Source organism: Ostrea edulis, chromosome 9, assembly GCF_947568905.1.
Source record: "Ostrea edulis chromosome 9, xbOstEdul1.1, whole genome shotgun sequence".
Taxonomy (NCBI): domain Eukaryota; kingdom Metazoa; phylum Mollusca; class Bivalvia; order Ostreida; family Ostreidae; genus Ostrea; species Ostrea edulis.
The window spans coordinates 25,885,964-25,898,489 of NC_079172.1; the positions used below are offsets into that span (position 1 = coordinate 25,885,964).

Here is a 12,526-nt window from a genome sequence, read left to right on the forward strand (position 1 = left end):
TCTAGTTTGACCGAGTTGAAATTCAGTTACAATTCATTGAACATGTACTAAATGATGATTAAATCCTTCAAGTATTTTATTTTGCTGTTTATTTACACCAGTATAAAAACAATATTGAATTTGCACAAAGATAAAAACAATGTTTTATCATTTGAATTTATGTAGTTTCACCCATGGAAGCAGTGCGGGAGCAACAGAGAAGGCAGCAGAAGTATGAAAAGCAAAGGAAAATGCTGATCCGGCGTAAAGACATCATGAATCAGGTGAACATTGGCAGTCTTCATTTGGCAGAGGAAAAGGAAAAACACGATTTAGAAATGCAAATAGAAAACTACACACTGGGAGATCTGCATCGCAACATCAATGAACTCACTGTAAGTATATTCAGCACTAAGGGAGACAACTTGTATTGTAGTTTAATTATTAAAGTACAGGTGTGGATGATAGCTCTTTGTTTATGAAATCCTCCAATTGAAGTGCAAGAATGTTGACATTTTTGTTCCTTGACTGTGCTTGTTATGGCAATTCCCTTAACTGTGGATATTTGATCTAAGTCTCTCATTAGATTATTAATGACTGGCGACTTTGATTGGGACTTTATTTGAATTACATCTAAACAGATACAGTGCTACAACTGATGTCGTGTTTGTCCTTTGGAAACTGCTTTAATAGTGGGGACTAATTTTCATTTCGTTATAAATGAGATTTCTTTATAACCAGATTCTTGTGCATTTGTCAGATTTCAAACAATGAATTATAATGATTGGTACTAGCATTATAAGAGGGAGTAAGAGACATTTAAAAAAAAAAATTAGGCCTACTGATTGGAATATCAGTCATAGTCATTCCTAATTTAATACTTGTACTGGTAGAATTAAATTTCTTGAACAGAGATGGTGAAAGATACTAAAAATCCACCAGACTGTCCTGTAAATTGTCAAATAATTTCAAAATCTACGAGACATCCCTAAATTCTGCAGGACATTGCAGTTAAATGATTTTGAAAAAAGGTAGCTAAAATATACACTTTACATGTATTAAAACATATTTTTATTATGCCTTCTCACTTCCAAGTTCATAAATTATTATGGTAGCTCGTTATACCAAGACTTATACTTTTTATGACACTACATCACAAAGATGCCAATTAAATATTTTGTGCAATATTATTTGTATCGACCAATTTGTTTTTCTATAATCGTAGTGCAGTGGATAAAATATTGGGTTAGTGAACAGCAGTTTCGAATTCAAATCTTCTGAAGTATTTTGTTAACATTTATTGAATTAAATTTTTGAAAATCATGTTTTTTAAAATCCAAAATTGCATGTCTGCCTTTTTGACATATATACTGATTCATCATATCTTTCAGTATCAAATTATTTTGTTCCGATTTGAAATTTTTTTTCATGATATAGTGAGCCACCTTAAAAAACTTGATTTTAGGTAGTTCGTTAAAAAAATTCAAAAGAAATATATATGTCAGAATTAGCAATTGCCTTACCTACCAAAAACAAAAATCTTTCTTGCAACATATTCAAACCTTCAAAATTATTGATCACAACATCGTTAGGTTAGATTCATTGACCTCAAACTCAACAACCCTATTTACCGGAGTATATCCAAAATTAAGACAAATGTAGTCTATTAAAAAGAGTAAATTTATGTTCATAAAGTCGACATAAATTGTTGCAAAAGCAGACGTTGTGTACTAAGTAAGATGACCAAAGACTTGTATTACTTAATATCAAATTCACAGGTGTCATTGAAGTGTAGATGACAGTTTGTTAGCTCAGGTTCACAGTTATACAATTTGAAAATTTACGAGATTTCTGGTAGTCTGGCATTTTTCATTTACTTTGCTTGAATATATCCGTTTAATATCATTAAATTGTTATTTCAGAATTTGGAAATTTATTTGAGAATCTTTTCTGTTTAAGCCTCAATATGTCCCATTTGTGTTAATGTTATTGACCTACTGAAATAATGAATTGAAACTTAAGTTACTTCCTCTAAACACAGTGTTCGAAATTGGTTTAAAACTTGGTATAGACCATGGGTCTGTGCCAAAACAAGATGTGGGTCTATGCCAAAACAAGATGACATAGACCTCATCGAATTGGCATAGACCGCAACATTGTAAACAAAATAACACAAATTTAAAACATTTTCATTCACTTCTAATATACTTAGAAAGCATATTTTCTTTCCATTTCCACAATATCCTCCTTTCTTCATAATGCTTATCAGACGTTGACTGACCATGCAAGGTCCTTGGGGATAACTCTATTGCTTTAAATCTAGAAAATTGGCATAGACAATTTGGTCGATCTCAATTACGGTTGGCATAGACCAGTGCCATTTGACATAGACTCGGTCTATGGTTAATTTCGAACACTGTAAACATACAATTAACTCTAAATAAAATTTTGACAGAAGGTAAGTCTATAGAAAATTCAATTGTTTTCTTGAATAAAAAAATAGTTAATACATGTGCATTTTGAAATCATATAAGTATATTGCATTATTTTATGCGTGTGTATCAATATATTGAGACAATATGCCAAGCTTCATTTTTCACTCTTTATTAAATTTTCAGGCAAAATTTAACAACTGCAGTTATATTACAACATTGATACGTACAAGGGGAGTAACTCTTATATATGCCATTCAAGTACAGCTGAGTTAGGTATCTTTGTGCAAATTTCAAAACATAAGAGACATTGAAAATACATGAGGGTATGAACTGTGACGCTTCATGTCGGCATACTTCATGTGTACGTGTCAGAATGTCATGGAAAGTATGTCAACATGAAGTGTACGTGTCAGAATGCCATGAAAAGTATGTCAACATGAAGTGTTCCAGTTCATATCCTCATGTATTTTCCAAAATGAAAAATTAATTTTTTTATATTTACATTCACCTTTCATTTCTGTTGGAATTCCCAGCCATCAAAATTGACGAACTATATTTATCAAGATTCATACGCACATTGTTCACAACTGCAGTGCATTCATGAGGAAATGGTGTTCATTATACACAAAGGCAAGAACATTGGAAATGTAAATATTCGATAATGAATACTTCATTTTCTGATTATGACATATATAAATACATTCAAATCTACTTTGTAGATCATAACACAATAAAATTTTGTAGTAATCAGACAACAACGTCACAACAATTTTCATATATTAAAAATCGATATGAATGGCATGATTGAAAAAGCATGACAACTTTAATTGACATCTTATCACAACTAGAAAATAGCACTGTTTCTTTACCAATTCTGTCCTCCTTAACTCATTTTATGTATCTAAAACAACTCCCTGCTTTTTTCACGTGTACCTTGCATATAATATATTCTATTTGTAAATATTGTACCTCATGTACCATATATGGTGTGAGTGAATCAAGTAAAACTGAAAACTGAAACTTTACTCCCATTATCAACAAGAAAAACACATTTTCATTAAACAGCACAATAAAAGTACATATTAAAATGTGGTTAAAATTGACAAAATTTTAATTTCAATCCTATACAAAAACCTGCTATTTTAGTAAATATATATGAATTATTTGTGGATATTGGGAAAATCATTGTATTATAGACATTCAATGAGAAAATGCCAACATATGAGTTATTGCCCTTGACATCACTTTTAAAACATTTCAGTATCCAATAGTTTACCAGATATTTTATTGTGCCCAGTGAGTATAGTTTCTTCAAAAAATGTATTTCTATCATGCACAAAGATTTTGCAAAACGCAAGGTGGAGTTGCCTTTAGAAATAAATGTCTGCCTTGTTGGTACATGTTAATGTGATATGAGATAATTAGCATAATCTGTATAGCTGATTATCCAGAAATTATCCCACACTTCTATTGCTTTTTTATCCTCCATAATAAAAGCAAATACATATTTTTTCTTTAATCATTGTAATTATATTTTGCGTTAAGACTTAACATGTATACAAGTATTAATTAACGCTTTTATGTCAAATTGAAAAGTCTCCTGCATGCAGTTGCATGTCACAAGTCCTTTATTGAGAAAGGAAAAAAAATGAAACAGCAAAGGTTTAGTACAGACAAAACATGGTAAATGTAAAAATTGGATATGTAAATAATGAAGTTATCACAGCAGTAGAGAAAATTTAACTTCCCCCTTTCATGCTATTTACTTTAAAATATATCAAAAGTTTTACTGGGCGGAAATACATGCACATATGTTTTCACTTTGAATCTTGGATACAAATGAGATCATGACAAACTTAAGTATTTCTCACAATAGAGAAGGAATGTGTTTGTAAGAATACATCCAATGTTTCAGCGTTCTGCTGGATTTCTGTGGGCTTTGGTCAGCATTTTCAATGGTAAAGGTCATAGAGCCATTGTAAGCATATCTGCCGTGTAGCGGGGAAGGTCCAACCTGTTGCACACAAAGAGAACGTTCGTGCCTCCTTCTAGACAGAGTTCTCGACATTTGTGAATGCATATTGTCTGTAGCGAGTAAGGACAGTTCATTTGACGTTTTTCTAAGGTGACTCTTTCAACATATGAGATGAGTTTTTGTAAATCTGACATGAGTTTTTTGAATTCCTGGGAATTTAGGTTTCCTGAATTCTGGTTATTTGATTCCAGTCGTTTGAGTTTCTCCAATACTGTGGGCTTCAACCTGAAGCCATATGCTCTCACTACCATCTTCATACAGATCAAACTGTTCAAAGCCTGTTCAAGAATTTGTTCAGAGATTGTGGCTCTGATTCCTGTACTCCACACAATTTTTAGACATAATTCCACATAGGGTGTGGAAAATGCTGCATTTTCCATCGATTTTCCACACATGATGAGTCGCCGAGTGGCCTGAACATTAAACTTGCTTAAGGCAACATGTAAAGGCGTAATTCCGTATTTGTCCACAGTGTTGATATTGCAGCCTCTTTTCAGGAGAAAGTCAATGATATCAGTATGATTCCCGACAATAGCATAATGAAGAGCAGACTTTCCTGAGGAATTTGTTTGGTTGATGTTTGCACCATTTTGGACCAGCAAATTTAGCAGCTCAATGTTCCCATAGCTGCAGCAAATTATCACGGGAGAGAGCCCATTGGAGTCGCAGAGGTTGACATCAGCATTCTGAGCAATCAGGACTTTTGCCAAGTTGTACCTAAAAGCCACAAGAGCTGCAATAAGGGGCGTTCTACCCCAGACATTTTTTACGTTGATGTCAATTTTGTTGGCCAGTAAAATCTTGCAGCATTCAATTGTATTGTTTGTTGTCTTTGAAATCGAACACAAGTGTAAGAGGGAATCCTGGCTCCCGTTTTCTTTAACATGTACATTACACTTCTCCTCTTCAATGAGAAACTTCAGAAATTTCACCCGTCCATGTTGCATGATGAGGGAGATCAAACTGACTAAAATTTCACTGTCTACATTTCGACTATTGCGGCTAAATATAGCCTTGAACCATCGGAAATCATCAGTACGAATGGATTCCACAGCCTCGTATTGTTCATTGCATTCGTTTGTGTCTGCCCCACGGTTCATGGTGGAGAAGAGGGCTCCCATCTAAAAAGACAAGGACAAATATTTCATTTAAAAGTGCATCGTAAAGACTTTATAAGTTCATTTCACACGAGGTCAATCAGTATCTGTGGTTTACACAGTAAAACATGATTACAATGAACACACTTATAAGGAATTCATGCCTACAACAAAGTAATTTTCATTCCCTGTAATTTTAAAAACCTATTATGAACTTCTTGGATATAACGAATTACGTTTATAACGAATCAAAATTGTTTGACTCCAGCACTTTGCTTTAAAGAAGTTAGTATCTGAGCTTTTGTGTACAACTGTACAGGATGATATAACTAAGTATTTACTAGTTCAATACTGATCCTATTGGTGCAAATATATTATACATCTATTGCTGAACCCTATCCAGTTGAAATTTTTTGTGTCCATTCAAATTTTGAAAGGGTTTGACAGGGACTATATTTTGTGGTGGAATTATTCACTAATCAAAAAGTTCTAATTCTGCATGATATTACAGTTTTTGTTTCATCCAATGTATCGTCTATTTTTATACTCCTATACGTGTATTTCAGTTTTATAATTCATGATACAGGTGGTTAAGACTTGGAACAAGTTCAAATGTTGTAATTTATTAACTTGGTTGATATATTTTTCCAAACAGAACACCGATCCTTCAAAGAGTTTTATTAATTTACTCGAAATTTTGTATAAAAATTCAATATTTTTGCCAATAATTCAAAAATTTGATCTCCAACCCCCACTTTTTAAAGTAGCATTTTAAATTGGATTACCAGACCTTGAAAATTATGTAAAATTTTAGAAATTGACATTACTCCTAATATGTCCTTTTAAACTCTCAATTTTGATATCATGAAGTTTTTCCGTATATTAATTAAGTGCAAAAAGGTCATTTATTTCCTTTATGAGTATTAATTTCTTTTTTGATCTGTAGTGTTAGAGGACATGATTATGTATCTATTTTATGTAATGATTGATTTGTGTTGACACTAAGAGAAAAATCAAGTTTAATTGAATAAATTTTAAGTGCAAAAAGGTCATATTTAGAACACTAAAGCTCAATAACAAGCATTGCGACCCCAGTTTTTCTTTTTAATTTCTTAATTCTCCTATGTAGAAATCAAAAATACACTTCCCAAAAAATTGACATTACTCCAAATGTCAGGTGCGAACCTCTTTAATCGTGTTTACTGTAGAAGTAATCAGTGTTTTCCCCCTAATATAACTGATACTGGTAAACATGTACATATAGATACCTCATGAGCAGGGTTTTCATTTAATTGGTACATGTACCAAGACTTGTAATCTAGTGCTTTTTTTTGGGCTTGCATGCTCATATTTTCAAAAGGCTATTTCTTTTGAATTGAGAGGGATATAGGGCTTTGATATTTCACAAATAAATGTCCCATGACCAGGCCTTATTTGGTACCAAGACTTGCACATTGTGACTTTGGACTTAAGGAAGTTAGCTCCTGAGCTTTTGAGCACAACTGCGCAGGACGCTACAACTAAATATTTACTGGTTCAATACTGATCCCATTGGTGCAAACATATTACATATCTATTACTGAACCCTATCCAGTTAAAAAAATTGTGTCAATTCAAATTTTGAAAGGGTTTTGCAGGGACTATATTTTGTGGAGGAAGGATTGATTAATCAAAAAGTTCTAAATCTGTGTGATATTACAGTTTCTGTTTCATATCTTCTATTTTTATACTATTATATACGTATTTCAGTTTTATAATTCATGATACAAGTAGTTGAGATTTTGGAACTAGTTCAAATGTTATTTAATAATTTGGTTGATAAATTTTTCCAAACAAAACACCAATTCTTAAAAAAGTTTAAATTGATTTGCTCGAAATTTTGTTTAAAAATTCAGTATTAATTTTCACCAATAATTAAAAGATTTGGTCTATAACCCCCACTTTTTAAAGTTCCATTTTAGATTTTTGAAGACATTTAAAGACCTTCAAAATCATGAGAAATTTTAGAAATTTACATTACTCCTTATATTTCATTTTTAAACTCATAAATTTGATATCATGAATTTTTTCGTATATCAAGTGCAAAAAGGTCATTATTTATTTAAATTACTAGTATTAAACTTTTTTTTTTTATCTGTATCATTAGTAGACAAGATTATGTATCTATTTCATGTAATGATTGATTTGTGTTGCTTATGTCGTGTTGACACCAACAGACTTGAAATCAAGTTTAATTGATAATTGAATAAATTTTTAAGTGCAAAAAGGTCATGTTTAGAACACTAGCTCAATAACAAGCATCGCGATCCCATTTTTTCTTTTCAATTTCCTTATTCTCATTCAATGTAGAAATCAAAAATACACTTCCCAAGAAATTGACGTTTCTCCAAATCTCAGGTGCAAACCTCTTTAAATGTCTTACTTTTCCAACTTTTGAACCAAGGGGATATAGAGTAAGTAGAGTCACGCCTCCCGGGCAGCTCTGTTGTCTTCTGACAACTCTTTGTACTGTTTTGTAACAACATGGTAGTTCCTACGTTTTATTTGACAATTTTATAATGCTATCTAAAAATGTGATTTGTGTATAGTCACCATTGTACATAGGTCTTTTGTGGGAATTAATATTCAACTTCACTGTACTAACATAAGCCAGATAATTCGATTTGCTATCACTATAACTGCTGTTACTATATCTATAAAAACATTTTGATCACAGTTCGATTCATTACAAAATTGAAGTTTTGTTTCCTTGATTAACATTGAAGAGATTGATTATCTAATCATAATCAAGATTATTATAGACACACATGGATTACTGCTTATAAGTATTTACAGGTATGAACAGGAATGAAATCTATTGAAAAAAAAAATTAATTTAGATTTTTCGACATGAAATCAATTTTTCCACATGATTAAATCAGATTCTTATTTAAATTGAAAATTTAGATCTCTGTATTAAAAAATCATGAAACATCTAGTCACATACAAATACATTAGGTCTAAAATGCTGAATAAAATGTGTAGTAACAATAATTTACCTACAAGTAATATTTACTCCCAAGATTACAAGGATGTTACACTCAGCTCAGATTATACAGAAATATACCATATAAATGGCTACGCATCATTAGAAGTGATATAAGCTCTAGGAATGTGATAACAAAGTACTAATTACTGCTTCATGATTTGTCAGTGGTATATGTCATTAATGTGGGTTTGCATTACTTGATCCATCCACGTACAATGGTGTTTTTGTATCATTGTGACATGTTCGTGAATAACATCAGACATTATTTCAATAAGATTGAGAAAAAAAAATTCTAACATTAAACATCGTGACTCTCACACGGGGGAAAAAAAAAATGTTTATACATCATCTGAAGTCTGTGCATGATACTCGTATAAATCCCAGTTATTGATCAGGATATACATTAATAATTTCTTTTAAAAATTATTCAAAGAAACCAAGGTTGTTGTTTTTTTAATTTAGGGTGAGCTAGTTTCATACTCTTGTAATATTAAGGACCTGGGGTTGAAGATTATACAAGGTTGCGACTTTTTGAATTATTAAAAGGACAATTAATAGTACCGGTAATTGATTATGTGTTAATTAATTTCAATTTGTGACTCTCAGCCTGGAAGTTAGATTTTAAATGTGTATCGAAATTTATACTTGCAGAGCACAATAAAACATCCCTCAGCAGAGAATGTGAAAAGAGGCTGGAACAGTTTGACCTCCAACACAAAGACCATGACCTCTCAGCCCAGGGGGCTGGCCCTCCCAGCGATCAACACCATCAACCTGTTCTAATGGGAGACCCCATGGAAATACCATGGCTTTAACTGTGCAATTCACACCTAATAACTATAAAATGGCCATAATTATTTTCTTACAATTGATTATGATATTAAATGTTGTATTCTCAGTGTATAACCATTATTATAATAAAATATTGCATCATCAAATCTGTACCACTAGTATTTCTTTGTGAAAAGATGTAGATTCACACATTATTTACTGGGTCAAAATGTATTAATAATTCAGGAGATATGTCAAGGTCACATACAGTGACTGGATGTAAGAATGTTATAGAGATGACATGAGGGAAAAGAAAGATGTTTTTTCAGCCGAACAGTCATTGTCGCAGCCAGTAATGTAACTGAATATAATAATGCAATGGATATACACTAGTAAAGAGAATACCACACTTGCTACATACATGCACTAGTGAAGGTGGGAGGGAGAAGAGGCTTAAGATGAATTCATGTCGTCACTCGGACAATTCAGATGATATGTGCAAGTATTTATGTCTCCCCTCTTTCAAGGGAAGACATACTGTTTTTGTATTTTTTGGTTGTCTGTCTGTCTGTCACAAAATCTTGTGAACGCTTCTCCTCCTATATGGCTCATTGGATAAACTTGAAACTCTGTACAATGCTTCATTGCCATTTGTAGATGTGCATATTGAAGGGACAGGAGGATCCAATTATTTACCTAAAAGTTATAGTGGATCCAAGAGGGGTGGAGGATGTAAAATAGCCTGCAAACACTTCTCCTATATTGCTTATCGGATAGATTTGAAACTTTGTACAATACTTCAATGTCACTTGCAGATGCGCATATTGTAGGGGCAGGAGGATTCAATTGTTTTCCTTATAGTTACAGTGGATTTGAGGGGTGGAGTGTGTAAAATAGTTTGTGAACACTTCTCCTATGTGGCTTATCGGAGTTCATAATGTCTATGTTCCTGCTCATGCTTTCTTCTCCATACCATGCAGTACATTAAGGGAAGGAGGTTTCATTTTGAGCACTACCAATTTGGGGAGACATTTGTTTTTCATAACAACATGCTCTAGTTTTTTTTTAGTTGAACCATGTGGATCATGGAGTTAAATTACTCCTTACTTATAGTTGTAACATTGAACACTAAAATGAGGCTGGGAACTTGAATTATATGAAACTTACTTTCGGCCAATCAAACACGGTAAAATATCAATCATTTTATTTCCTCGTTTGAAAAAAATGAAACTTGTCTCCAGCAGAACAAAATAAAAACAAGAATTAAAGATTTTCAAAATAGTGGATATAAGTCGTAACTGATAAAAATAACAGGGTATCGTAAATTTGATATGTCCTACTTTTAATCGTTTCCTAAACCTAGGTAATCATTTTCTCCCCGAAAACCCAAGTAGTAGAAGAATGACAGACAAAACGATCAATATGTAAAATCTAAATTTATTAGAGGAATTTGTTCTACAATATATCTTGTTGAGAGTTTACCAACTATACTTGTTTATCATTGTACTATGCAAACAGACAGAATAAAGTTCACACATAGTGATTGTGCTGCAAGATGTTTTACAGTACCTACTTCAGGCAGCTTATAAATAATGTATGTCTTAAGAATAACAGTGATTCATGGTACTCTAGTTTACTATTATGTTGTAAAAAACTTCAAATAAATTTGTCTCATTGCAAAACATTAAGGTAGAGCTCTCACTACACTAAAGCTTATACTCTTTATGACACTACGTCACAAGATGGCGATTTAAATGTTTTGTGAAATTATTTGTATCGATTGATTCGTTTGTCTATCATCGTAGCTCGTTGGTTAAAGCATTGGTCTGGTAAACTGCAGATCTCGAGTTCAAATCCGCCAGAGTGTTTTTTTTCATATGTATTGAAATAATTTCTTCCCCCGAAAATCAGGTTTTTATCCAAATTTGCATATTTTCTGCCTTTTTGGCATATATACTTTAATATTATATTACTTATTATATATCATCATATCTTTTATGATTAAATCAATTCGTACTGATTTGAGAAACTAAACTGCAGTGTGTAGTGAGCCACCTTAAGTGAAAACAAATTAAAATTTCTATATTAAAATAACAATTCCAGAATAGTTTCCTAAATTATTGGGAAGAAACATGTATCCACTTCTCGCAGGGATCTGGATTAATGAAAAAACCAAGGATAATCAGGCAATTGTTACAAAATTTAGAATATTCCATCTCTTCCTGCATGTAGAAACAGGTCAATATGAAAGAAAAATCAATATAGCCATGGTTATTAGCTGAGACTTCCTAGATGTGAAAGAGGTTGTCAGTTTTGTACTTCAAATTCAAGAGAAGATGAAAAACACTTCCTTTAAAATGTTCACTGTATAAAAATTGAAGAGAGGAGGTAAATACTATTTTTAAGACCTACCCAAATCTAGTCCTACTAAAAATGCTGACCTATTTATATTGATGATGTCGAATGGAGATCCTGCTTTTAATATCTAAATATTGTGTCAACATTCAGTTGAGAAATTTTATATGTAAGGCCAAATAAAATAATATGTGTGATTCCGGTTACACTCCCTTGAAAAATAGGGTAGGTAGACATTTTATTTTATTAATGATATTTTAGATGGAAACACAATTTTCTTTTACTTTCACTTCTTTGCATATACTATTCATAATATGATGTGATATATACCTATCAAAATTGGTAGGGATCACCCTAGTTTTGACAATTCTTATTTATATATTTCAAATAAAAAATAGATATAGAAAGAAAAAAAAATCAGTGCATTTGCCAAAATCATGTTTTTGAACATGAAAGTAGGAAATGATATTTCAACCAGAGCCCTTCCAAGTTTTTAAATCTATCCAACTTTTTCAAAAATAAGGAGGGTAATCGCTCAGTATATTCATTGACAAACAACCTGAAGCACTATTGTTCATGTAAGCACTCTTTAGTTCTAAGTCACTTTCTGTCTAATGTTAGTTGGCCTGTAGCAAGTGTTCACAGCTTAGCATTTTAGCGGTATCTATATATTGGCTATGAATGAACTTACAGTCAAGCTTCACCTGAAGGAAAACAGTTCAAAAACCTATATGTATAGTGGTATGTATTAATTTATGCACCCCTTCTCATAAAAGAAAATCTTGAAAAAATGTGTGCATTATATTCGGCAAGATACGGTACCGTA

At 32.2% G+C, this 12,526-nt stretch overlaps 3 protein-coding genes across 3 annotated transcripts in view; 2 read left to right on the top strand and 1 right to left on the bottom strand.

The window, feature by feature from the left end:
- LOC125657838 (uncharacterized) overlaps positions 1-9,516 on the top strand; it is a 21,987-nt gene extending 12,471 nt beyond the window's left edge. Inside the window, exons 5-6 of the mRNA XM_048888666.2 lie at positions 166-374; positions 9,226-9,516. Coding sequence (XP_048744623.2) covers positions 166-374; positions 9,226-9,357 — 341 coding nt within the window. The 3' untranslated portion in view covers positions 9,358-9,516. The remainder of the gene's footprint in view (positions 1-165; positions 375-9,225) is intronic.
- LOC125657836 (putative ankyrin repeat protein RF_0381) overlaps positions 4,063-12,526 on the bottom strand; it is an 11,751-nt gene continuing 3,287 nt past the window's right edge. Inside the window, exon 2 of the mRNA XM_048888664.2 lies at positions 4,063-5,570. Within this exon, the coding sequence (XP_048744621.1) occupies positions 4,380-5,570 (1,191 nt within the window). The 3' untranslated portion in view covers positions 4,063-4,379. The remainder of the gene's footprint in view (positions 5,571-12,526) is intronic.
- Positions 10,487-12,526, top strand: part of LOC125657832 (elongation factor G, mitochondrial-like) — a 20,480-nt gene continuing 18,440 nt past the window's right edge. The window contains exon 1 of the mRNA XM_048888646.2: positions 10,487-10,531. Within this exon, the coding sequence (XP_048744603.2) occupies positions 10,502-10,531 (30 nt within the window). The 5' untranslated portion in view covers positions 10,487-10,501. The remainder of the gene's footprint in view (positions 10,532-12,526) is intronic.